The sequence below is a fragment of the Ammodytes marinus genome (assembly GCF_949987685.1).
Source record: "Ammodytes marinus genome assembly, chromosome: 13".
Taxonomy (NCBI): Eukaryota; Metazoa; Chordata; class Actinopteri; order Uranoscopiformes; family Ammodytidae; genus Ammodytes; species Ammodytes marinus.
In genome coordinates this window covers 22,034,771-22,061,019 of record NC_137217.1, presented here as the reverse complement: position 1 = coordinate 22,061,019, position 26,249 = coordinate 22,034,771, and the positions used below count along the sequence as shown (strand labels likewise).

The 26,249-nt window shown below is 44.5% G+C and overlaps 3 protein-coding genes across 5 annotated transcripts; 1 reads left to right on the top strand and 2 right to left on the bottom strand.

Moving 5' to 3' along the window:
- Positions 1-264: 264 nt before the first annotated feature.
- Positions 265-1,400, top strand: LOC307259892 (uncharacterized protein). Its single transcript, XM_080039943.1, has 2 exons — positions 265-464; positions 578-1,400. Exons 1-2 carry the CDS (start codon positions 302-304, stop codon positions 1,234-1,236), a joined length of 822 nt encoding a protein of 273 aa, XP_079896069.1. The 5' UTR covers positions 265-301; the 3' UTR covers positions 1,237-1,400.
- Positions 1,401-7,499: 6,099 nt separating this feature from the next.
- On the bottom strand, positions 7,500-19,084 carry atn1 (atrophin 1). 2 transcript variants are annotated; one of them, XM_080039919.1, is made up of 10 exons: positions 18,890-19,084; positions 16,874-17,010; positions 16,349-16,450; positions 15,845-15,964; positions 12,833-15,663; positions 12,445-12,661; positions 10,717-12,301; positions 8,991-9,158; positions 8,701-8,881; positions 7,500-8,173 (listed from the first exon to the last, which is right to left on the bottom strand). In XM_080039919.1, the coding sequence occupies exons 2-10, from the start codon at positions 16,898-16,900 to the stop codon at positions 8,140-8,142; spliced, it is 5,265 nt and encodes a 1,754-aa protein (XP_079896045.1). In that variant the 5' UTR covers positions 16,901-17,010; positions 18,890-19,084; the 3' UTR covers positions 7,500-8,139. The 2 variants fall into 2 exon arrangements, with proteins under 2 accessions (XP_079896045.1, XP_079896046.1); XM_080039920.1 differs by having other exon boundaries at positions 9,015-9,158.
- Positions 19,085-21,626: 2,542 nt separating this feature from the next.
- Positions 21,627-25,505, bottom strand: LOC307260138 (gamma-enolase-like; the record flags this gene model as incomplete). Of its 2 annotated transcripts, XM_080040283.1 has the most annotated exons (12): positions 21,627-21,811; positions 22,006-22,064; positions 22,619-22,727; positions 22,836-22,960; positions 23,263-23,339; positions 23,852-24,049; positions 24,133-24,355; positions 24,445-24,578; positions 24,692-24,761; positions 24,872-24,930; positions 25,111-25,206; positions 25,421-25,505. In XM_080040283.1, 12 exons carry the CDS (start codon positions 25,503-25,505, stop codon positions 21,742-21,744), a joined length of 1,305 nt encoding a protein of 434 aa, XP_079896409.1. In that variant the 3' UTR covers positions 21,627-21,741. The 2 variants fall into 2 exon arrangements, with proteins under 2 accessions (XP_079896409.1, XP_079896410.1); XM_080040284.1 differs by lacking the exons at positions 24,692-24,761; positions 24,872-24,930.
- Between the last annotated feature and the right edge of the window lie 744 nt (positions 25,506-26,249).

Genomic DNA, 26,249 nt, shown 5'->3' with positions numbered 1-26,249 from the left:
CCAAAGTGTTCAAACTGGAATTTACACATTTGTAATTAATAAAATTGTACCACAAAGTTATTGCCAACTAGAGAACTTCTAAGTGGAATTCCTGCCTTGACTTGATGGGATTTAGTTTTGCCCTCCGACCCGGCAGGGGGCGGTGGTTCCCCGCGTTGAACCGTCTGCCTGGCTCACTCCATTGCTCACATTCGTGTCCGTGTTTACAAGCGAAGCGTGACACCCACAGACTCGCAAAAATACGTCTCCTCCGTGCGCGTACAGTCTACAAGCTCTTAATTGTATTCATAAGACGTCCAAAATGCTGTCACTGAAAGCTTTCCTCAACGAAAGAATGATGTCAGCGGCGGAGGAGATATTTGGAGCTGTCGAAACGACGATAGCCGAGTACAAAGAGGAGCTTTCTCGTTCCAAAGACTTAGAAATCACTCGTCTGACGATGCAGCTGAAGCTCCTCAAGTCAGGTTGGTTTGAATGGAATCTACTTGCAACTAAACCTCGTTTACAGCTTTGCCTATGTTATAGTTAAAAGATGATGGGCATGATGATAATGTTGTCATTTGTCTGTTACCCATAGAGCCACGGTTGGATAGATGCCTTGGAGCCCAGCTGCAGCATCACGCCCACCACCACCGTCACCACCACCATACTTCTCCGCCTCCTCCTCAGAATCCCCATCAATCAGTCCCTGCAGGGGAGGCTCCTGAGTCCCAGCCCTGTGAGGGGGATGGGAGCAGCAGCAGTATGGAGCAGGAGCGGCCAGAGCCTTCACAGGTCAAGAAGGAGCAGCAGCAGCAGAAGAGCCAAGGGGATTTCTGGATGGGTCACCACGACGACCAAGAGCACCTGGAGAGCCTGGAATCAGACATTAAAGACCTAATCTCGTCCCCTTCCAGCCTGCAGGACCCCCCTATGCCCTTCCACCCCAACCACGGCGGGGGTGGCAGCAGCAGCGGGGACGAGGGCAGAGACAAACCCTACTGCTGCTCTGTGTGTGAGAAGCGCTTTAGTAACTGCTCCCACCTGGCAGCTCACATCAGGACACACACAGGGGAGAGGCCGTACAGATGTGAAATATGCAGGAAGACCTTTGTCACAACGAGCGCTCTGAACAGACACCAGACAATACACACAGAGGGCAAACACTTCATCTGCAACTACTGTGGCAAATCTTTCAAATGGATGGAGTCTCTTGGCAGGCACACGAGAAGCGTGCACAAGAGAGATATTGTATGACAGTGTGTCTAACTGTCACTGACATGTCACTGATGTCCAATAGATTGGTGTGGTGAATGTCATGTCGGTTTCCTATCTTCATTTGTGTTTTGGAAGCTGTGCATGGACCTCATGAAGCCATTTGTAGCCTACTTAAACACTAGCTTCTGTAAATAATGAGTGCAAATACATCCACAGACATTGTACTTTATAAAGAAATTATGGTATTCCTACAGAATAAAATGTTTATACTGGAAATTGTCTTGGCATTGTCTAATGTATTCTGCTTTCTGCTGCATGAACACAAAAGGAAGAGAAGTTACACAGCACTCCACTAGATGGCAGCAAGAGTGTTTCATTCATAACTTCCCATCAATCCTCATTGTTTGGCAGTATTAGTCTTCCAGTGTCTCATGTGCTGAGTATGTGCTACTTTAGGAACTCACAGTCTTCTCAGTCAATAGTATCCTTCTTCGGGTCGAAATAGTCAAAACATGAGGGCAATAACATCTTATTCTGAGAGGTGGATGTATTGTACTTTTAGTTTATGAGGTACTTGAGTATATCCGCTTTTCATTTTGCTACTGCAACCTCTACTCCACATCATTTCAGGGGGACATTTTTGCTCTTTATTACTCTGCACATTTATCTGAAAATGATGGTTACAATTTGCAGATTCCCTTTCAGCTCTCCGAAAGAGTCAGGACTTTTTGCTGATAAGTGACCACTCATACCCCTTTCAAGTGAGCTGCATTTTATAGAAATCTTCCAACAAAAAAACACAACTCACGTGGTTGGTATCTTTTAAAGCTTTGGGATCTCGGCCAGAATTCAAAATAAACTTTTGTGGCACTGAGCTATAGTAGAGTTTTGGCAGGATAATAAAGATAAAAGCAGATTTGCACTTGCAATTATACTAAAAGTGGCTTCACAAGGAACTATCAACACTTCATGCATTCTTTGTTATTTATGTTTGACAAATAAACCTTTATGGGCCAGAAAGCCATGGAAATGTAACTGTAATGGAAATGTGTGCCAGTATGGAAAAAATACAAAATAGATTTTCTAGTTTATGTCAACCTGTAAAAACAAAATTTGCATCTTATAATTTTTAGCCAGTGGAGTCATTACTGCATTGTTGATGGTACTTCATGGACTGAAGGGAAAAGCTAGCAGCAGTGTCCCTTCTGGTGGAAGTCTTACATGAATCGCTATTAGGAGTGGGAGTTATGAGCTCATGAGTTTAGGCAGGGGAGCAGAGCAGGTGGTTGAAGGAGCGAGGATCCAAGAGCACAGTAGTGTTAATTAGTACAAATTAACTTGGAAGCTTAACGAGAGCTGGCTTGGTTAGCACACTGTTTGTCCCGGCTTGTGGTGCTTGTTGTAACATCCAAATTCAATGACAAGTTTGCACATTGCACTTATGACCGATGAAGATGTTTTATGTCTCCTAAAAGCTACTACTTGACTGAAGTCTGCAGAGTACACGGCTGCACGTATGAGGACACCCTTTTGGCTAAGACTCTTGTTTCCTGGAGGCATTTGACATGACTCAGGAGGAAAAGCATAAGTGTAAATAATAAAATGACCAATGGCTGAACTCCAGTTAGCTTCTGTCTGTTTCAGGACCCTGGTGCTGCTGCATGATGCTGCCTCACTGGAAAACAAAACTGTGCCTTGGATTTCCCCACAAGGACAAGTTAAAAATGTTAGCCAGAAAAAAACACCTTATTATGGCTAGGGACGGAAGATAAAAAATATTTGAGAAAATAGTGTGCTTTTAACTGGAACCATTTGGAATCACTTTCTTGTTTCAAAGTGGCATACCCAAGTTATGTCCAGGTGCACATTGTGATAAATGTTTTTCTGAGTTTGGTGTGGAAGAACTTGACCGGCCTGCACAGACCCCTGACCCCAACCCTATCCAACAATTTTTGAGCAGCATGGGCCAGGCCTTATCCCCCAAATTCATTGTCATACCTCACTAATGCTCTGGTGGCTCATAGGAGAGTTTAGGGTGTTAAAGCAGGACATTAAAGCCCATGGTTTTGAGGATCAAACAGTTGTCAGTCCAGCTCACTCCTCAGGGTGAAATTACACAGGGCTTTCCCCCTGCTGCCCTTTATATGTGCTACCATTATGAAGCCATTACTTATATTCAGGGGTGAAATTAGGATTTGTAATGCGGGGGAGCTGTGAGTCACCACCATGTTGGCTTGGCCAGAGTGTGTATGCAGCAGCAGCAGTGATCAAGTTGCAATGTTTTATTTAATGTTTTAATACAACTTTAGTGGCCTCCTTTTCAGGTGAAAATATAAAAATATTAATTTTAGTTTTTATATATAGAATTAATGAGTCTTTAATGCATGAAAAACAAATCACATAGTGGCAAGAGCCAGGTTCAAGGAGCCAATACAAACATTTCAATAGTCTTTTGCTGCTCATACATTTCTTCTTTTTGTATGTGTTAGCTTAATAAAGAAAACCCTTGAGAAGCCGATAATGACTGTGGTAAGTGGCCAGCGCCTAAACACTTCATTCATGTCTTGTGGCATTGTAGAACATCTTGTTGGAGTGGAGCATCATTTCAGGGTGCACTCACTTACTGGAGAGAGATTTTCTGAGAGCCCTCGTGTTCATGCAGGTGCTCTGTGCAGTAACCACCACTCACGACAAGTGTGTCGAGCAGACAATGAAAAGGGAGGCACAATATCTCTCTGAAATTGAAAATCTGGATTACAATAAAGCTGAATTATTGTCACGGTACTGTGCTGCAAATCACAACTGAAGTGTTGCATTGCACATGGATCTCGCCCCTTCTAGTTATATTGAGAGGTTATTTAGGGAGAGAGGTTATAGGACAACACCGACTACCAAAGTGTCTCTACAGTGGAGGTGACCTCATCGTGTAAATTTACAGCCTATAGTCTGCCCCTTCTCTGCTGTTTGGTAGAAAAAAAACAAAAAAAAAACAGGGGTAGGCTTTTTGGACTGACTCTCCATAGGAAACAAATATATTTGCTGAAAACAAAAAGATATTTAAAAAAATGGATCGATTGATTGAATTGATGATCTGAATGATCTAATGATAAATATTGCTCAACACATTCTTAATCACCAGGCTATTCTTTTTGTGTGTGTTTAAATCAAACAATTCTCCTCTGGACTGACTGCTAATCAATTAACTAGCCTCGAAAGTCTTCTTCCCTCTTCTTAATAATGTATGTACTGATGTCGTCAAGTTGCTCATCAACATATGTGAATAATTTGGCTGTTTAACAGTTTTTCCCACATCAATTCTCAAATCAGAACAGGTGAACATGGAAATGTTCCTATTTGCACTTTATTCATATTAATAATTCTATTTAGCCTCAAAGTTATTAACTTATTGATTATTGATTATTTATTTGATTATTTTTTTTTTATATTGCTCTGACGTATATTTATCAATTGCTGACATGTGTGAAACATATATTTTCTATGCTTTACATAAAAACAACAAATAAAGAAATCGGCAATCTTGAAAATGTTACTTTTTCATATATCTCTGACTAGTCGGTCTTTAAACAGCTTTCTTCAACCCTTTTCTGTGCCCTTGACTTACTAACACTCAAACTCTCTCTTGTCTCCAGTCAATGTACAAATTTGATTTTGAGCGCTTTTATCCTTAACCTTGATCAAAAATATCCAACCGCCATTGACCTTCAAAGATTCATTTTAGGATAGATGTAACTAATGAATGGCAGATTCACAAATGATAGTACAGGTACAAATCCATCCATTTCGATACCTGCTATTCAGTGTTTGGGGGGGTGTTCATTGCATGTGTTGGGCAATGGCAATGAGCAGGGAAAACACTTGGGGACTGGTCGGCAGTAATGGAACTTTGAAGTTTAAAAAACACACACAATATAGTATGTTGGAAAAACTAACCTAGCCTAGCTTAGCTTAGCTTACTTTGTGAAAAATTAATGGTCAGTTGAATTAACAGTGTGATATTCTGCACACTATGGATGAGTATGGAACGGATGGGTGACCAGGATCCTCATAGACCTGTTCTTTCCAACCCTTTTCTTTGACCCGGTGAACAGTGGAGGCGCCAGGCCTACCCAGACCGTTAAATAATCATGTAGGTGGATGCTGAGTTGAGGAAGCAGAGAGCTCTGGTCACCCGCATGTTGTCTACAATCACTTCAAAATGCTCAGCAATGCTTCGAGGTGAGCCAGAGGTCAGAAAGGTGAAGGGAGCTAAAGTAGGCAACAGACATTTGGCAGAGGACATAGACTGAGGAGCAGAGCTGCAGTGTGCAATTGTGAACTTTAACATAGGAGATTACAGTCTGAATTCATAATGTGTGTGTGGAAGCTCATGTGTCAGCAGGGCAACAATGGACCACAAAAGAAGCAAGAAGCAGATAAGCAGTCAATGCTCAGGCACAGGGACAGGTGCGCTTAACGTGCATCCTTCGACAGTGTACTACAATGTGAGGGCGAGAGTGTTCCTGTTATTATTTACTTTTGATTCATTTGGACCGGATCTTCACATTCAAACAGTTACAAATATCAGCAGCTCTTAAGGGCACATTCCAGATGGAACTGGCCAAACACAACGCATCAACAAGTGTTTGGGCATTTTCTTTTGTGCGTTGATGGGAAGGAATACTGGTACATTTTATTTTAGGGGAAAGTTAATTATATTATATATGCATAACCTTGCCATCACTTCTTAATTGTAGAAATACTGGTTTAGATGAGTGTGTGTAACATTAATCGTCATATAATAGAATCTGCGGCCTTGTTTGTTTAATCAACAAAAATTGATATCACATGCTGGGAGCACAACTGCTGAATAATCATTAGTACTTATATCTTGCTGCTGCCATTTATTTGTGACAGAACCTGAGTCTGTCACCATTAAAGATGCAATTAATTAGAGATAATATCATAAACCACAGGGATGCTCTTAGAAGCCCTGTGAAATGTACTTGACTGTATTATCCAGATGCACTAAACTGAAATATCTGGTACTAAAAAGTAGGTCAAAATGAAAGAATAGAAATAAAATGTTTTCACTTTTTTGTCCTAGATTTGAAAACAGCAGCTTCTTCTAATTATAACATTTATTCAACATCCCACATAACTAAAAGAGGCTGTGGCAATAATACCACACCAATACAAAATGCAATAGTCTACACCTTCCACACCCTCGTTCACCCTGAAAGAGGACTGATGAGGTGCTAAGAATATCCCCCAGATGTGATGTCACTAGAGGGGAGGAAATCAGATTTATCCTGCCTGAAGATATTTTACATTATTTTGACACACTTACTCAAGGTGACTTTAAATGAGACACAATCTACATATCGGCTCACAAGAGTGCCCTATACAGTATATATTTCACACTGTAGTGTGCGTCATATTCAATATTGCCATGCTAATAGAGATCAGGATAAGGCTATCAGTCAATATCACACCAGAAGATGTTTTTTTATTGCATGGACAAAGGTAATGCAGACTTAAAAGCATCTGGAAAACCATGTCATGTAATTTAAATAGACATAGTGCATCATATGCATATATATTTACAAACAAAGAAATAAATTAATAAAAGCTGCAATATTGTGTAGTTTGCTTAGCTATCTACACGTACCCCGGAATCTGCAGCAGTGATACTGTCTGAAGGCCGTATTCACTGATCCGTGTCCATTTGAAGGAGATTCCTCTAGCCGGACACGGTGAGAACACACACATCCCTGAGCCTTCAGCAGTGTCCGTAAATCACGCTCTCACAGCTCCTCCTTTTCTTCCCTTTTTTTATTTTTTCATCTTTTCTTTCATTTTTACAGTGCGGTAAGGAATGCTCTCTACAGGGTGGCTGGTGTTCACTGGAGCGACTCACTCCCATGTCTCACACTCATCCCATGTGTCTCCTATTAGCTACACTCACCAAGAGAGGAGGAGGAGGGACAGACCTATGAAGAGAAAGAAGGGGGAGTCAAAGAGACAGAGAGAGAAAGAGAGCGAGGGGGAGGGGGAGAAAAGTGAGGAATTTGATATGCTTTGTGCATGAGTGACTTGTATAAAACAAAGACAGGGCAAATAGTCTGAATGTATGTGGGGGGGGGGGGGGGGGGGGGGGGGTTAAAAAATGGTGCACGCACGAATACGCAAGAGACTAGCAAAAAAAGATTATAATTTATTTCCAGATCTTATTATTTTGCCTTCATTTGCATCTTGTTTCACAAGGTAAAATAAAAACTAAACAAACAATAAAAAAACGACTGCCATACCATGAAAAAGTAAAAAAATAATACAAATAATATGTACTGTATATATAATTATATCATTATCAACAAACAGACGACATTAATCATAATAGCAATACTATCGATCATGAACATAACATAACACTAAATTGCTGGTCTCATGCATATAGAACGCCCCTCAGATACAAACGAGGGGGTAATTACTAAAAATAGAACCAAAAGTTCCACCAGTTCAGAATAAGCGCCTAGCTACATGCAATGACATAAAAGAGACTCATTTACACATTCCTTCTGGCATCAAGTATTTTACACATACTATACTTCACTATTGCCGCACCCATCTAATATACTGTACAGAGCACAATACAAAACAGGACCGGAGTTCGAGGACATTTTGCAGGGAAGTGCTGGAGTCTGGACCTTCCTTCACCTTGGTGCAGTTAGCAGGGGACTGTGTGCAGCATTTACGCCCTCCTCCCTCTTGTTTATCCCTCAAAATGTTCTTGTTTTTCTTCAGTGGATTCCCTGTCCATTAGTCCAGCTTTTGTCTTGAGTCTTAGTTCCGCCATTGTTTTCAGTGCTTCGTTTTGCGTTCGATTTTGCACAAATTCTCCCTCAGGTTTTTCTCCATGCTGCTCTTTGTCGTGTCCCACCCCCCTCACAGGGTCTTGTCACTCTCTTTCTTCAGGTGACTAAAAAGCCAAAAGGGTTAAACCATGTTAGAGTGCAATTCGAAGTTCGGACAGAGGTCACAGCTAAGGTTCTGTCCACTGACATCTCTAGAACATTTATGCTTTAACTCTTTAAATAACAGCAGTGGAATACATTTTAAAATATTTATTTGAATGCATAGATTGTGTTTTGCAGGTTTCAAATAAGTACAGAGGTTATGTACATGTTTGTGCATACTGGGTAGAGACACCCCCCTGCAGCCGAATTACCTTTTAAGTAAGTAAGTAGGTAACTTTGTTTATATAGCAGCTTTCAAGAGCATGGAGTCACAAAGTGTTTCACACAGGTAAAAGTATGAAGCATAGATAGACACAACAGAAAGTGAAGAAAGATAAAACTAACATATAGCTGAGATGCATCACAAGTTTGCCATGTTTATAACTACATCTCTGGTAGGCTAGCAAATTGTAACCCACTAATGGGCATTTGGGAGCATGCCCAGTGCCAACTATCAGTTGTTATGGGCACATTTCATAATTTTCTGTACCTGTAATACTCGTCCTGGGTGAGGGAGTGGTGGTGATGGTGATGGATCCACTGTTGTTCCAGGGCCAGTCTCTGGATCTGCAGCTCTGCGCTCTGGGCCTGCTGCATGGCCTGGAGCTGATGGGCTGCTGACATTGGACCAGTGAGGGAGGACTGCTGGGGCAGGTCACGGAAAGGAGCACCTGTAAACCAAACAAGGACCCCAAAGTCAATCATCATCGTCACATTCAAAAGCCTCTTTATAAACTTTTAACACTGTGGAGTTTTTAGAGAAAAAAACTGAACAAGTACATGGACGAGGAGCCTTCTCCTCACCGAACAGCTGTTGGCGAAGCACCTCGCTGTCAGTGAGGGGGTGAGCCAGGATGGGGTTGTTTAGTGTGGCTCCTGGGTAAGGGAGACGTGTCAAAGGAGACCCCGACGCCAACGGGTCCATCAGGGGGAGAACCCCGGCCGTCGCTGGTTGCCAGTAATGTAATAGGAAATACAGGATATATTCAATAAGAGTCAAACCATTGAATTCAATGCAAAGATGATCAACAGGGCATGGAAATGCATTATTTCAACATTCAATTGATTCTTGCCAACACCTAAACAGGAAAACTGAATAAAGTCACAGAAATGTGGATTCTTTGGATTCAACACAAAACTCATACTGGCATAATAGCTTTGGCTATGAAGGCATATAAACGCATATGGGAGCAGAGCATTTTTATTTATTTTTTTGTATGCAAACATTGGTGAGTGGGCAAACTTTTTTGTGACATACAGTAGTTTGCACACATATCAAGGTGCCATGTGCAGAAATATCTCACCAATTTCAAAAATAAGATGAAATCCAATATCGAGAAAAAAAGAAAAAAAAGGCAAAAAAGAAAGTTTAAACGTAAATAAAAGTAGCAGGGCCACAGGGCCGGAAAAAAATTAGGAGGACATTTTCTCTTATACGTTTTTTGTTTCATCATGCACTTCGAGAATAAAGATGAAATTTTGAGAATAAAGTCGAGATTTCGAGAATAAAGACGAAATACAATATTGAGAAGAAAAAAAAGTGAGTAATTAAAAAAAAATGTATGCGCATTTTATGCACTCTCGAAATTTCGACTCTATTCTCAAAGTGCATAATAAAAATAATAATAAAAAATCTAAATATTCTCACTTTTTTTTTCTCTCAATATTGTATTTCGTCTTTATTCTCGAAATTTCAACTTTATTCTCGTAGTGCATAATAAAAATAAATAACGAAAGAAAAAGAAAAACTTCATCCTCTATTTTTTTCTTCCATGTGGCCCTAATTCTCTTCCGTAAAAACAAGAGGTTAAAAAAAATTATCCGTTGCTCCAATTTTCCTTCACTTTTCCCTTAACTACTGTTCAGCTTCGTCTTTATGCCCGAAATTTAATTTCAACTGTTTTCCTTTTTTCTCAATATTGTATTTCGTCTTTATTCTTGTGCATAATAATAATAAAAAAGTCCTCTTTTTTATTCTCCCATGCCCTAATACTTCTCCATGAACAAAAGGCTAGTTTGTACTACATTTTCTTCTAAATTATGTTAGCAAACAAGTACATTTTTTAATGAACTCTCATTAATCTCCTAAAGCAGTTTGGTACATTACTTTTGGCAAATGTTAATAAAACATAAGTGTTGGTGAAAAGAGCATTTGTTGGGGATTATTTTAAACTTGTGGATTAAGACACATTTGTTGTGTTTATCCCACATACTGCAGCATGGGAAAATAAACTACAGTGCCTATGTTCATCTTTAAGAAGGAACATGTCATCTAGTGCAACTGTGTGGCACTGAATTTTTCTTAATTAGTTTGTTTGTTTGTTTTAGAAAACAATAGAGGTCTATGGTCTACAGAATTTCACTCGCTTATCCTTAAATTTTTTAGCACACAAATCTTGCTTGTGTCAAACCTTTAAAAAATTAAATGTTCACCTCAAAATGACATTTGTGTAACATCAATACAGTTCATTCTGACAACGACAGCATTGTTAGTAACAGTGGGTACCTGTGTCTTGCTGGTGCAGGTGAAGATGTGAGTGGATGTGTGAATGCTGGTGGTGATGAGGTGTCACGTTCAACATCTGAAGGCGCCCCAGATTCTCCCCTCCGCCTGTCCCTCCTCCGCTTCCCCCTCCTCCTCCTCCTCCTCCACCACCACCACCACCACCACTCCCTCTCCTTTCTCTCTCCCTTTCTCTTTCTCGCTCCCTTTCCCCAAACACCGGCAAAGTTGCTCTGTCTCTGTCTCTCTCCCTCTCCCGCTCTCTCTCCCCACTCCTGTCCCGCTCGTAAGAGGCTGGGGGAGAGCGTGCTGGAGTGGGGGGGTAGGTCTCAGGGGGAGCGGTTGGGGCAGGGGCCGGTGGCAGGTGAGAGGACAGGGAGCTGGGGAAAGACGAATGGGGGACTGGGTGATGGAGTGAGGCGTTGGAGGTTGGCGGGGCAGGTGGAGGAGGCGGAGGAGCTGGCGGAGGAGCAGCAGGGCCGGTCGGGGCTGGGGGGGCCGCTGGTGGTGGTGGTGGTGCAGATGATGGGTGAGATGGGAGAGAGGATGGTAGGAGAGACGCAGGAGGTGGTGGATTGGACAGAGACTGAGGGGCAGGGGGGTTGGGAGGTCGCGTTACCGGGGCCATACTCTGGTTTTGGAGGTGTGGGGGGGCAGGGGGAGCTTGGGGGGGAGGAGGAGTACCATAGAGTGCCACTTCGTTAGCTCCAGCTCCTCCAAGGAGCAGCGAATGTGCGTGGGCGTGGGCGTGCGCCTGAGCCTGAGCCTGGGCATGAGCTTGGGCATGAGCTTGTGCATTGGCATGAGCATGAGCATGTGCGTGGGCGTGGGAATGAGAATGTGCAAGGGCAAGAGCTGCGTGATCAGACATTGACCCTGGTGGGTATACCCGCTCATCACTCTTAAATTCAAATCCTGGCTTCATTCGATCTCGATGTGCAGCCATTGCGTGAGGAAAGCCGACCCCTCCGAACCCTGAACCCCCAAGCCCTCCAGGTATTGGGCCTCCTGCCATCCCACCGTGGCCTCCAATACCTGGACCCCCTTCGAGGCTGCCACCATACAAAAAGCCCAAGATGGCTGCTGCTGTAGCAGCATCAGTGGGGAGGTGGTGTGGGTGGCCTAAAGTGTGATTCTGGAACTGAGGAAGAAAGAACGAGGGGTGCACATGGGGGTGGCCATGGTGAACTTGTTGGTGGTGGTGGTGGGCCTGGGCACGACTTACTGCCCCGAGGGGAGACATAGCATGGGGGCGAGCGTACTCGCTCAGGGTTCTCAGTGCTGGGGTGTCAGGTCCCAGATATGGACCTCCTAGACTTATTCCCAGGGCTCCCTGAGGGCCAACCACCGCCGAGGCCCCACTCATGAAGTGTGGGATAGAGTGAGCGAGGCTGGGGTGGATATGATGCGCTTGAGCAAGGTGAGCATGCGGGTGTGAGGGATGATGCTGGGGGTGAGGGGGAGGGTGGGAGACAGAGTTGCCTGAGGAGGAAGAAGAAGATGAAGGGTCGAGGATGATAGGAGATGAGGGGAAGAAGAGAGAGGATCCCTGGCGACCCCCTCCAGCAGCGTTGGCGTCCTTCTGCTGCTGCATAGAAAACAGTAAAAGACAGTAAATCACATCTGCCCCTGATCTGCTTTACTCCCCTCCCATTAAAGTGATCAATTTAATCTACATCAAATCCATTAAATCTGACATGCTACATAATTATCGCTCTCAAATGTGCACACCTGTAGATGTCGATCCAGCTCCCTCTCCCGCTCCCGTTCCCTCTCTCGTTCTCTTTCTTTTTCTCTTAGGTCTCTGGCCCTCTGCTCCACCTCCCTGCGCGCTCTTTCGATCACCTCATTCCTCTTCTTCCACAGTTTGGAGCCATCCAACGGTACAAAGAGGACATCACTGCGGGCACAGGAATTCCCGCTGCCACGGTCAAGGACCTTGTGAAACCTGGACACAAGTGACACAGCAGTTGAGCACATCATTACTACAACCATTAGGAGTCAAAATCACTATCGTAAAAATTACAATTACAGTTAATTTCATCTGATCACATAAAGAGGGACTGCACAAAGTGGCAAATTGACCATCTCAAATCGAGTGATGTGACTTTGACTTTACCGTGCTGATTGGCTGGCGTGGATGGGAATGTCTACAGGTTTGGGTTCAGGAGACGGACTTCTCAATACTGGTGGTGGGCTTTCTGTTTCTTCCCTTTCTTCTATTGGTTCCTCTTTGATAACAGGCGTGGAAGGTAGGACTGAATCCAGACGTCCGTCTCCGCTAGGGAGTGAAGAGCTGGAGGCAGAGGCCGAAATGCTGCTGTTGTTGTTGACTAAGTTACTTAGAGGTGGAGGTCCTTTTGAGACATTGTGAGGCGAGAGCGATTGCGAGTTGCTATTGCTGCTATTGGGTGCGCTACTGTTGCTATTGCTGTTGGCCATGTGACTGCCACCGTTCCCATTAGAGTGGTACGTTCCACTGAATGGAGGGTGGCTGTTCATAGAGCCATGGAAAGGTGAGGGCCGGCATCCAGGTGAAACACCTGGCCCAGGAAGTGGCATGTTGGGCCCAGAGGACAAGCCAGGGGGAAGAGATGAGAAGCCTCCTATCTGATTTGTGGATGGGCTGGGCAATGGAGAAAGGGGAGTTGGAGGAGTCTGGGCCACGGACTGGTAGTGCAGGGGACGAACATTGGGGGCCAAACCCGATGGCGGTGGCTGGGTGTGGGAGTTTTGTAGTGGGGGTAAAGGAGGCTGAGGTGGTGGAGGTGGATAAGGAGCATTCGGAGGGTGTCCATGATGGCTGGAAGTGGAGGAAGGAGAGAGTGCAGGAGGTTGATTTGGGCCGCCACGGTTTTGGTACAGAGCGGACTCTCGCAGATTCGAATCTCTCTCTCTGTCTCTGGGACCAGACTGGTAATGGGGGTGAGGTGTGTGGGGGTGTTGGGTTCCTCCAGGGGCTGAGTACTCCCGACCCAGGTTTGGAATCACCCCAGGCGGGTTGAGGTACTCTCGATTTGTGCCAGTGGAAGGAGGCGCCCCGGCAGGAAAGTCTTTTCCTCCAGCGGAAGGATACTCTCTGTTGAAGTGGTCTGATCCAGAGGAGGGGGTTTGTGTCTGGTCCATTGGGGGAGGAGGGAAGTCACGGTTGGATGGGTTTGGAGGATGTGGGTGTGGGGGTACAGAGGAATGGGAAGGGTGACTAGGGTTATTTTGGGGAGATGCAGGTGGGTCTCGGTTCAGCATGGGGGTGACAGGTAGGCCGCTGGTCGAATTTGGAGGGTTTCCCTGGGGGATGGAGTTATTGTTTGGGTTACTATTGCCTACAATCTCTCTTGTCTGGCCCCCAAACTCACCCCATCTGTTTCCATCTTTGTCTCTTGGATGCCCTCCTCCACTTCCATTGGGGCCAAAATCTCTACTCTGGTTTTGGTTTGACAAAGGAAACTCTCTCCCTGCATCCCGGTCCCTTTCCCTTTCTCGCTCTCTGTCTCGAAACGCTGGACCAAAGTCTCTCCTTTCAGCGCCTAAGTTAGGTCCATCTCTCCCAGGACCTTGGAACTCCCTGTTCTGACTCACTGACAGACCCCCAAAATCTCTGCCTTGGACGCTGTTGGACCCACCCATATTACCATTACCCCCACTACTATTGTTGCTGCTGCTGCTGCTGCTGCTGTTACCAATGGGAGCAGCGAACTCCCTGTTGATCTCCCTCCCCCCACACTCCCCCCTCACTCCCCTCTCCCTCTCTCCTGCGGCCCCCCTCTCTCTGTCCCCTCCCCCTCCGGCATACCTGGGCAGGTACTCCCTGTGGGGGTGGGGGTGAGGATGGGGGAGGTAAGAGGGCTGGGAGGAGGAGTGGCGAGAGGATGGAGGGTTGTAGACGGAGGGAAGTTGCTGCTGCTGCACTGGGGGCTGGTGCTGTGGCTGATGAGGGTGGTGGTTGCCAGGGTAACGGGTGTAACCCCAACTCCCCTGGCAACCGGTTGCTGTACCACCCTGCCAGCTGGTGGAGTTGTAGTGGTGAGGGTGGGTGGAGGGCTGGGTCTGAGGCTGGCACTGTGGCTGGGGGCCAGTCTGTGGCAACAGAGAAGGGGGAGTAGACTGAGCCTTGTCCAGGAGTTTTTCTGCCTTTTCTATTTTGTCTCTTTCTGTCTTAACCTCAGCGGGCAGGTTTTGTCCCCCAAGCTCCAAAGGCTTCAGGGCAGGTGGTGGGGGAAGAGGAGGAGGCAAAGAGTGGGGAATGTTGGGGCTGTTGTGGGAAAAGTCTCCTCCCGAGATAGTTGTCTTTGTCACACACTGCGTGCTGGCTTTGGAATTCATTCTGTTGCCACTAAGTGCACTGTCAACGCCTGTCGGTCCACCATACTCAACTTTACACATCAATTTGGAGTCCAAGGAGAAATAGGACTTCCTCCCACCGTTGCTGTCGTTTGATGAATCCCCTGCTCCACGGAGAGACGGAGTCAGACCAGAGGAAGAGCATGAAGAGGATGGGGGCTTAAGGGATGGACAGTCTTCCAATCGCGCATCCACATCCCGCTTCTCTGCATCTCCAGAGGACTCCTCCCCTCTCCCCTCTCGTAGCACTCTCCTATCCTCTCCTGCCACCTTCCCCGCTCCTCCCTCCTTGCCTTTCTCCCGTTCCCTCTCTCCTTGCTTCGGGGAGTCAGGGCCATCGGAATCAGAGTCCAGGCTGCCCAAAGGTGAAGCGGAGAGACTTGGGGATGAGGAACGATTGTCCTGGTCTATGTCCCTCCCACTGCTCAGGCTACAGCTGCTATTGGCCAGGCTCCCCACAACTGAACTTCTACTGCCCTGTGATTGGCCATCTTCGTTGTCACTCTCGCGGGATTGGCTGGCGACAGATGTTGGGGGCGGGACAGTGGAAGGAGCAGAGCTGTCAGTTGAGTGTGTTGATGTTGGAGGGTTTAGAGTAGAGGCGGAATCCTGACAAGAAAAGATCATTTGTGGATGAGGTAAAGTTCTTATTATGTGCATGTGTTAACATTGCCAATTTACACATTTGTAGAGGCAAAGAATATCACTCTTAATACATTTGGATGATTTAGCTGAATCAAAGCTTTATATTTAGTCTTTATTAAACAGGTTGATTAAATGTAACACAAACCTGAACTTTCTGCCTTTTTGGAGGAGACACAAGTTCCTCCCCCTCACTCTCTGATGAATCATGCCCTTGTGATCTGCGACTGAAGCGATTTCCAGCCAATTCCTCGGCAGCACCTCTTTGCTAAAACAACAGAAGACCTTTTAATTCTGTAGTGATGTCTTTGAATCCCAAGCAGCCCTATGAATGTTTTAGAACAAAGCTACACTTGCATGCATACACACATAAATCAGTGTCAAACATGAAACATCAAAGATTTCAAAGTGCTAAGCTGTACAACTACTATCGAACAACTGACACAGCAAGGGTATGTCTGTGGCAATCATACCGATGACTCATACACAGACATTGCACACACACATACAGTACACATAAAATCCACTATACAGAGACAGTTCTTTATCCTACATGATGACCCTTGTACTTGCATGCACACACACACACACACATACATGTGTGGCTAAAATGATGACAGAAAATTAAAAATTAGAAGATGTTGGCTCTAACCGTCTGTCTATCGTTTCGTTCAGGACGAGTGGGGCTGGAGTGCGGGCGTCTACCCCTTCTCTCCTCACTCGCCCCCCGCCGTCGCCCACTGCGCATGGGCATCTGCAAAACCCAAAGTCCAGGAAAGGGGAAAAATGGAGTGGAGAGATAGGCATTAAATGTTAAAACGAGGTACAGTTGCAGGAATAAGGAGATGTTGATTGTAGCAAAAATAAAGGTAATACAAGAAAAAAATAACGTCAAGTTTGTTCAATTCAAGCTGGAAAGTTGCAAGGGAAACAAATAACAGAGAAGGCAGAAGGCAAGAGAAGAGGGAGACATTTTAGGGAGAGGAAAGAGTAAAATATAAACATGGAATATCAACCAAATAATGTGAGGCATCTTAGTCATCCTGGTCATTTTGAAATACTATCACCTATTGAACTAATTAGAATGTGGCAATAGTCCCAGATGTACTGCAAGATTTAGGCAGGTACATATTCCCTGACATCATCGTAAAACAATAGACGTATGACTTGTTCGTACCGATTCTTTGTGTGTCCTTGTTTTCATTATTTCTTCTTTAAAAAGTCCACTTAACAACAGAAGCCATAGTAGAGACTGAACTGGTTCCTGTTGCTTACTGATCAGGAAGTGTGTTACAGCATGAGAGCAACCAACACCTGTAAATAAGCATAAACAAAGAAGGCATTATTCAGTCTTTATTTGCAGGAAGATAAGATACAGAAAATTCAATGTTTAGCAAAAGCACATTAGTTCATGTAAAAAGCATTATCGATGTTGATATCTGACTGCGACCAGTGCTGGGTTCAAGTATTTGTGAGATTATGAAAACATCTGATTGAAAAAGCAATGTTACAATATTTAAATTCCCAGCATGCTTCACACTGTCATAGCACAACTGCTTTTTCACTGCGCTCAAAACAGTTCCCTCTCTGCCCTCTGCCTACAACAGCAGCAAGAACCCACAGGCACAATAGGTTAACCCACTCACACAAAATGAATTAACTGGTTTGGGTATATGTAACTGGGTGGGTGCTACAAGAGAAACAAGCGATAATAAGAACAGAGCAGGAAATGTGCTTATCGATGGACTACATTTGGCTGACAGTGTGCAGAAGACTCCAGCAAACATTTTGGGAATATGGGACCACACCCCCCTCATTCCACCTTCACCACAACATCCGAAAACCCACAGCCACTTGTGGTTAACCCACATGACCTGGTTATGGCCAGCACCATCTCAAGCTTATTTATCCCACCAGACAGCCATTAGGGAAATGTACGTTGTCAAGATCCTTTATCCATATGGGTGTGCCATCTGACAACATAGGTGCACTGCTTTGCAAAGGCCTTGTCTAATCTGTTCATTCATGTACCACTATGATGAAAATGTGTCATGTATTTTGAATGAGGATATAAATAGTTCACACCACTGGATGAAAAAAAAATTAGATATATTCAACCCAACAGCTAGCAGAACTAATGCAGGCCTACATGGCCAATACATTCAGTTGGTACATGCTGATTATTATTTTTTGACTGTGTTTTATTCAAAGCAGAAAAGCTTTCTCTAAATCCTGTAGCAGCTTCACTACACATAGCTATGCATTAATTATAAGTGCACGCAGCAGCAACTGATTCAATCAGTCTTAAGAGTAACATTTTTAACTGTCACAGTCACTGTGCTTCACACCTCACATAGGCCTACATAATAGAAGGAGATGGCACATGTTTGTATAGGCAACACATATTAGCCTAATTAACATGCACATGACTCAGTTCCTACCACATGAAAACACTGTGCCCAGTGGGTAACTATAATGCATCTCAGTTACAGGTGGCAGACATTGGCCTGTAGTATGTTGTCCACTGGCAGGTCCTTGGCCATGGTCAGTAAACAACTAGGACGCAAACACAGCCCTAACACACACCAGTATTACCTTCGACACGACACTGTGCATGCTCATGCTCACGCACAAACACACGCACACATACAGCACAGGCATTATCAACAAATTGACCACTGACTGCATGTGATGCAAAGCAGCAGCATGCAGTTGCTCTGCTTACATCACCAGCGAGCGGGCACTGCAACGACTCTTTCTTCCTTCTTTCTGCGAATGTTATTGATACACATGCAGACGAGACCACTGCTCTCCAGCCTGCCTCAGTCCGAATATTCTAAGGCGGGGAGAGTCGTGTTCAGTAGCACATACATGTTTTCACAATCAGAATGGATGCCTTATGCAGTTGCTGTTTCCAGACGCTGCACATCTCAAGAGAAAGATGGTGTGGAATGGCGAATCATGGCATTTCGCACCGGCTCTCCCCTTTCCCTTGCTGGAATGTGGGTGCGCGTCGTGCACGCCATTAACATAAATTCACCGGGACGTAATTTTAAGCCATAACGCAGGAGTGTGATAATAATTAACGCACAAAGGAAGAAAAAAAAATGGGAGGGAGCAGTACAAACGTGGCCGGCAGGAATAGCTCCAAACACAAGAGTAAAAGCATCCATTTCCCCCCCATTCTCCTTACCTATAATATCCAGCGATGCGTGCTCGTGCTCTCACTCTCCCTTTCCTTTCTCTCCCTCTGTTTTGTCGTTTTATGTTGCACGCTGACACGCACACCTCAGAGCCCAGGCGTCTGTCAACAGAGGCTTGTGCTGGCTCATATTGCAACGGGCTCCGATCATAACAATAATGCAGAAGAAAAAAAAAATCTCTTTCTATTCGTTGCAGGAAAAAACCAGGGGTGCCAACTGAAGACTACAAATTGATGCGTACCCTTGCCTCTTCCCCACCCCCTTTCGCCCCTTTTTTTCTTCCTTTTTTTGCCCCCCCCCTTCCCTCCCTCTCCAACCCTATAGCCTACCTACTCCCCCTCTTCCTCTGAGACGACTTGCACTTTTTTTTAACCCCTCTCCGGTCTTACAGTCACAATTTTTTTTAGCGGATGGGGTGAGCCAGAGAGAGGGATGCACGTCGGGTGAGGGGAAAGGGAGAGAGGAGAGGGTATGATTTGCATGAGGAGAGAGTGAGGGGGAAGCAAGAGGAGGAGGGAGTAGTGAAGCAGGGAGAAGGAGGAAGAGAGGCGCAGGGAGAGGGCCAAAACTCTGAAGAGGGAGGGGACCAAGAGGGAGGGTCTCTCGCTCTCCCTCTCAGTCTCTGTTGCCTAGTCCCTCCAGTCACCTTTACTGTATGGAAGGGCTCTGCTGCTTCAGACTGTTCGGCTTTATCTCGCGAGGAAACCCTGAAGAGGAAGAAAATGTCCAAGAGGTCTTTGTTCTGAAAGGCCTCAGTAAATTCAGCTGGAAAGGTGGACAAAGGGGGTTAATAAATATCTAACTGTGTGAGGGATTTTAGTGACAATGTCAGCGACTTGACAAAGACAGATTCAACTCGTGTGGACTAATTAAACAATTAACAAGCGGACAATTAAATGGTGCCCTCTGTTGTGTCATGTCTGTCCAGCAGCTTCGTGTCCGTCTGGTCTGTCCGTGTGGGGAAAAGGCTTGCAGCGGTGTGTCCAGTCAAGCGGCTCTGCAGACCTCCCCTCCCCTCCGCTCCGCTGCTGTCGTCCTCTCCCTCTCTCCCCTTCACGCAGCCCCCTGTCCCGTCTCCTATTGTGTAGTAACCATGGAAACCCGACCCGGAGACTGCAGTCAGTGCGCAGGCGCTTGCTCCAACTTCATCATCATCAGCCAGCGGCCACGACACGCCGTCGTCCTCGCGCTCCCTCTGCCGCTCAGTGTGTGACCAGCAGCGCGTGCAACTGATGGTTTATTTGCAGCCGCGCGACGTTTTAAAAGCAAGTGACGTTTTGTTATGAGGTCCAGGTGACGTAGACGAGGATGTCTTATCATGTGTATGAAGTCACAATATTTTAAATGTATTCCAACCTAATACTAGCAAAATATTTAAAAAACAAATGTATTTAATAATTTTTGTAGGCTAGTCCTACTTCTACAAAGATGCCAAACTTGTGGAGTGTTAGGAACTGGATAGTTTGTTACATAGGAAAAGTAATTCAAATAGCCAACAGCTAATAGGCCTACTAAGAGAAGCCTACTTTTATAATAATAATAATAATAATAATAATAATAATAATAATAATAATAATAATAATAATAATAATAATAATAATAATAATAATAATAATAATAATAATAATAATAATAATAATAAGACATGCTGCCCTGCTTTTTTGTGGAAAAATGGAGCATTCCCAGTCTCCATGCATGTGAAGCAAGGCTCAATATAAAAATAGTGCAAGTCCACCTTAATGGAATGCAGCCATCATCAATAACTTCTGTGCTTTTCCTGCTTTGACATGTCAAAATGTCTGCGGTGAAAAAGGGTCTACCATTGATTGCACAGCAGGAGTTTTTGCCTTTGTCGGCAGATTGCGTCCTATTTTTTATGTTGTGCTTTAATGGACAACAGATTGCTCCTGGTAAATAGTTTTCCCTTTTCATCCTGCAGATGCAGAAGTATTAATAGTGGCCATGAATTATTGCTTTGGTTCCTTTGGCTTGCATCAAGCAGGAACTATCAAGGCAAATTTGCACTAAAAAAGTATTTCTACTAAGTTCTTGCAGAAACATTAAAAAGATTTCTCTTGAGAGCCTGCAAGATTTGTGCTGAATTCCTAATAGATTCTTCCATGACTCTTACAATATTGAGCAGACAAGAGACCTTTTCTTTTTTCTGAAGGATTCATGTTGGACTTTTTTGTCAGCGATGTAAAACAGCTGCATAACGTCAATATTCAGTGTCGCCAGAACCACAACATGTGGCAATGTGTCTACTTTATAGAGAGAGCTGTGCAGTTTTTTTTTCAGCCATAATTAATTCAGCAGCTATTCATCTTTATGGAAGAGACAAGATGACACAGCACACCCTCCCCTTTCACAGCAACAAAAACACACAGAGCTTTGGTTTGAGTTAACACGTATCCATTTCTTTAATAAGCTTAACCTCGAAATTCAAACACGACATGAGGAAGAGGAAACAACAGTCACAAAAGATCAAAACACTTCTGCGGTGAGCCAAAAGCAGAGACAGTTAGAGGGACCAGTAAAGAGAAAGAAACGAACACAAGTGCATCAGGGAAAGTGCTCGTCTGCTTAGAGGTGAAACACTGACTTTGTTCTGAATTTGCTGAAACCTGCTATGTAGTCAATTAAGTCAATCACTTGCTGAAGCCAAGCGTCAGGTCAATACACTGTAGCTAGCTACATTGTATTAACTGTATTTTAGCTATTGGCAAACTAGTAAGTCTTTATGCTATTAGGTGTTTCTTGGTGTCTAAAGAGTTTTGACGGCACAGGTGGAATTATTTTATTACTATGTATCCGTCGGGAAATACACCACGGCTAATGGCACTTAAATGGCACTAGGGTTGCGAAAGTTGTGCCCTGCAAAGCGGGCCTGGTCACCCAACTCTTCCTCAATCCTGAGAGGAAATGTAGGGGAGGATGAAAATAGTGAGAGAAATGTAGAGCAGGCACACCAGTGTCAAAGTACATGAGTGGAGGAGACAAAGAAGGAAGAAAGAAAAGTATAAAAGTGTCTGTAAGAGTTGGTAAAGATGTTCTATGCTTGCCTCTCGACATATACAAGAATACAAATCATGTTACCAATACCCACCTCATGAGCTGATTGTATTTGGCCAGACGTTCGGATCGACAAGGAGCTCCAGTCTTAATCTGAAGAGATAAAAAACACAAAAAAACACCAAGGATGGCAGAGAGTTACAGGTATGGCTTCATTATTACTAACATGCATTTTCATATCAAGTGATCTTTCGATTGCTTTTCTGATCAATAATTTACCTGTAACCTTTAAAATGTCAAGTATAAAAGGCAACTACCGTAGTCATAAGGTTTTTAGATTTTTTGACTTTTCAAATCCACTAAAACAAAAGTATTCACATTTCACAGCAGACAAAACATATATTAGCATTTGACTTATCATTAAAGTTTATACTGTTAAAATGGTAATACTCCACTTTTGTGTTACCTTAATATTACCTACCTTATATTTTAAGTATTATTATTGCTGTTTTATGTTGTTTTGTTTTCAAACTACTGCTAATGTTGCAGCAGGGTTACATATTGTATCATCTCACAAAAGGAAGACTTATGTAAGTTGCAGTGACACTGGTGTAGAATTCTGTAAGCAACTACATATGAAAATGGCAAATGGACAGCACTTCCCACAAAGTGATATACTGTATGTGTGATGTATGTCTGCGTATTACCTGTCCAGTGCAGAGACCAACCACCAGATCAGCTATAAAAGTGTCCTCTGTTTCTCCTGAGCGGTGGCTCACCATCACTCCCCAGCCGTTCTCCTGGGCCAGCTTACACCTGAGAGGCAGGTTCAGTATAAATATGATGCATGCTCCACACATGCATGCCATAGGTGCCTTTGGTCTACGGTGTCTATGCATCAAATACACACAACAATGGACTCACGCCTTGATTGCCTCTGTAACAGAGCCAATCTGGTTGACTTTAAGCAGCAGGCAGTTGCAGGCTTTGTCCTCCACGGCTCGCTGTATCCTGCGTGGGTTAGTGACCGTCAGGTCGTCTCCAACCACCTGCATGATGTACACAAAAAAAGTTACTAACAGAAGTGCATATCGCGCAACTCAAAGTAAAAGTATCAGGTTTAGTCAGCCCAGAAAGTAAAATTTGTTTTTGCCCAACAGTACCTACATCTTGATTTATTCTTCTGATAGACAACCTACGTCTCAGTGGAGTTAAAAAATAGGATATCTCAAGTTCTACAGCATCCATTTTCATGGATGGAAATGCAATACTCAATTGCAGGAGGACCCCTTTATAGGACTAGCTGAACTTATTAACTTCCAGATAACACGGAAAAAGTGTTACATCTGACCTGGATGCCCACTGAGGCTGTGAACTGTGACCAAGCAGGCCAGTCATCCTGGTCGAAAGGATCTTCAATAGACACCACTGACGGAAACAGAAGGGGACGGTAAAGATATGCATGTTCTTTGCAGAAACAGTTCAGAATCTGCTTTCAGAGCCCCTAATTTTTTCCATTGCTCACGTCCTAGTCAAAAGGACTTGAGCACCAGGGAAACAGGCAATAAACCTTCTAATGGGAGTAATTTCTTAAAATGCATTCCAATTATACACAGTTGCACACACGCACTTGCACAGACAAGGAGGAAGCACTCCATTGACAGGGTAAAGAGCCACATCAGAGTAGGTCCGTGCTTGCCAAATGTGCACTGTAGTGCATAATTAAAACCGTCTTTAACAGGCACTTGTGTCAGGAGGAGAGACCGGCTGTTGAGACATTGAACTCTTTTGTTCTTTGAGTTTCTCTGTCTAAGAAGTGATTAAGCAAGTATGGCAAATTGCAGAAATATGACAGATAGGCTCTATACACCTACGTAACTACATCATCTATAACTAGGAATCACTATGTCTGATATGTGTTGACTCATTTGAGGACAAACCTGGGTAGTTGTTAATGAAGCCCTGGTAGATGCCGGCCAGCTCCTCAGCACTGATGTTGCGGGCAGCATTGGGCGCAGACTTAAAGTCCAGGTCATACTTGCCCTCGATGAAAAACTCTGAAGCAGCCACATCCATCCCTATCACCACTTTGTCTGTGAAACCGGCTTTCTCTATGGCCGTCTTTATCAGCTCCAGGGCTGACAAAGAGAAACGGAAATGTGTTCACTTACAAGAAAATCACAGGAAATAAATAAAAATGTCATGCTGTGGTTGTGCTCACCTTCACTGTTCTCTTGTATATTGGGGGCAAACCCTCCCTCGTCTCCCACATTTGTAGCATCCTGACCGTATTTCTCCTTGATGACATCTCTCAGTGTCTGGTAGACCTCCGCCCCCACACGTAGAGCATCACGGAAAGACTCCGCCCCTACAGGAAGTACCATGAACTCCTGCATAGCCAGCCTGTTACCAGCATGGGAGCCCCCGTTGATCACATTAAAAGCCTGAGTGAAGGACAGATAAGGGGGATTAGATTGTACTTTGGGCTTTTGTATTTAGAAGAATTATAACAGCGTTTGGCTGAAGGACTCACAGGAACAGGGAGGACCAACTCTGTGTTTCCTGCCAGATCAGCAATGTGGCGATAGAGGGGGACACCTTTCTCTGCTGCGCCAGCCTTGCATATGGCCAGTGACACTCCCAGAATAGAATTGGCCCCGAACTTGGCTGGGAGACACATAGCAGTAGTCACATGACACAGTCAGTGGCCACTGGTGCAGAAACATGTCATCACACATATATGCCTTCACCGCACAAGCGGAATGTGAAATGAAGCTTACATTTGTTGTCAGTGCCATCCATTTCAATCATCACGTTGTCCAGTTTCTCCTGCTCCAACACATTGATTCCCTGAAAGTAAAACAAAATGTCACTCAAACAGTAGCCAGAGATCTTCATTCTTCACTGTATTGTTCTGCAATTTCTGCTTATAATGGATACATTTCTGGGTTGCTACTCACAGACTGGATGAGGGCAGGTCCGAGGGTATCATTAATGTGACTAACAGCCTTGGTCACACCTTAGACAGCAGGACAAAGGGAGATATGTGGAGCAGTGGAAAACTAATACTGTCAGTCCACATTTAGGTCACAAAACCGCATGAGAAATATCTCAAAGCAAAAGCAGGAAAGATGGGCAGGAAAGAGAACATGAAAGAGTCAGAAGCACATGCGATATACATCTTGTTAGAAGCGTTCACCTTTGCCCTTGTAGCGAGTCTTGTCTCCATCCCGGAGCTCAAGAGCCTCGTAGATGCCAGTGGATGCACCGCTGGGGACAGCAGCCCTGAACAGACCTTGAATTGAGAGAAGAAGATTGATTGGTGGAGGGAAAGAGAGGTGGATGTATAGGGGTGCAAGGTTGGGTATGGGGAAGAGAGGGGTGATCAATGTTAGGTGAGCTTGTGTGAATAGAGCCGTGTGATATTCAAAGGTTTGGATAAAACTAGGGACGCTGTAGAGCCCATTATCAGGCATAAACACAGCATTTTAACATTTCAATTCTTTAACCTTTGTTGGTATGCAGATCTACTTCCACAGTTGGGTTTCCCCTGGAGTCCAGGATCTCCCTGGCAACAATATTCGCTATGGACATCCTGTAGAAACACATAAAAAAAGTAGCTTTATTTAACCATTTGTAGAAATGGTGCTCATACACAAAATCCTCAAATGTTGCTTGAGCATGAGCAAGGAAATCAACGTAGACAGATAGAGACTTATGCAAATGTCCAAATACACATTCCATTACGACTAAATGCTGTGTTGAGGTGCCCCAGATTTCACAAGGACTTCACACTCCCTATCCCTCTTGCTCACATACACACGCACTGTGAGGATGGCGACTCAGCCTTAGGGATGGAAAGCTGTGGAAAAGATGCTCACTGAGAAGACGCTGGCACACACACACACACACACACACACACACACACACAAGTACACACAGAGCAAGACACATAAATCAAGAGCTAATAATGCATACCCATTTATGAATTTACTGTCAACCTGTTCCGGACCACGAGCCAGTTAAATTTTCTGTGCTGTTTCAGTCAGTGACTGAGAATATGGAGACGGTGATAAAAAAACAGAGGAGTAGGGGATGACAGGAGAAGGGGGTTGAGGGAGGGGGAGGGGGGACGGAGGACGCTTAGAGGAATGGAGGGAATTGAGAGAAATAGATCTTTTTAAACGTTACCTGCAGGGTGTTTGAAGCCTGGTGGAGAAAGTGAATGAGTGTGGGCAAATGAGAGGCAGAGGCACAGACAGAGGGACGTGGAGAAGGGGTGAAAGCATATGACACACAGGGGGGAGGGGGAGCATGTGAGTCATTGGAAGATGCGAA

Coding starts and splice junctions, on each gene's coding strand:
- LOC307259892 (XM_080039943.1), top strand. CDS start 302: ATGCTGTCACTGAAAGCTTTCCTCAACGAAAGAATGATGTCAGCGGCG. Junction 465..577: donor GCTGAAGCTCCTCAAGTCAG/GTTGGTTTGAAT, acceptor TGTTACCCATAG/AGCCACGGTTGGATAGATGC.
- atn1 (XM_080039919.1), bottom strand. CDS start 16,900: ATGAAAACAAGGACACACAAAGAATCG. Junction 16,451..16,873: donor CAAGGACACACAAAGAATCG/GTACGAACAAGT, acceptor TGGGTTTTGCAG/ATGCCCATGCGCAGTGGGCG. Junction 12,302..12,444: donor AGCTGGATCGACATCTACAG/GTGTGCACATTT, acceptor TTTTCTATGCAG/CAGCAGAAGGACGCCAACGC.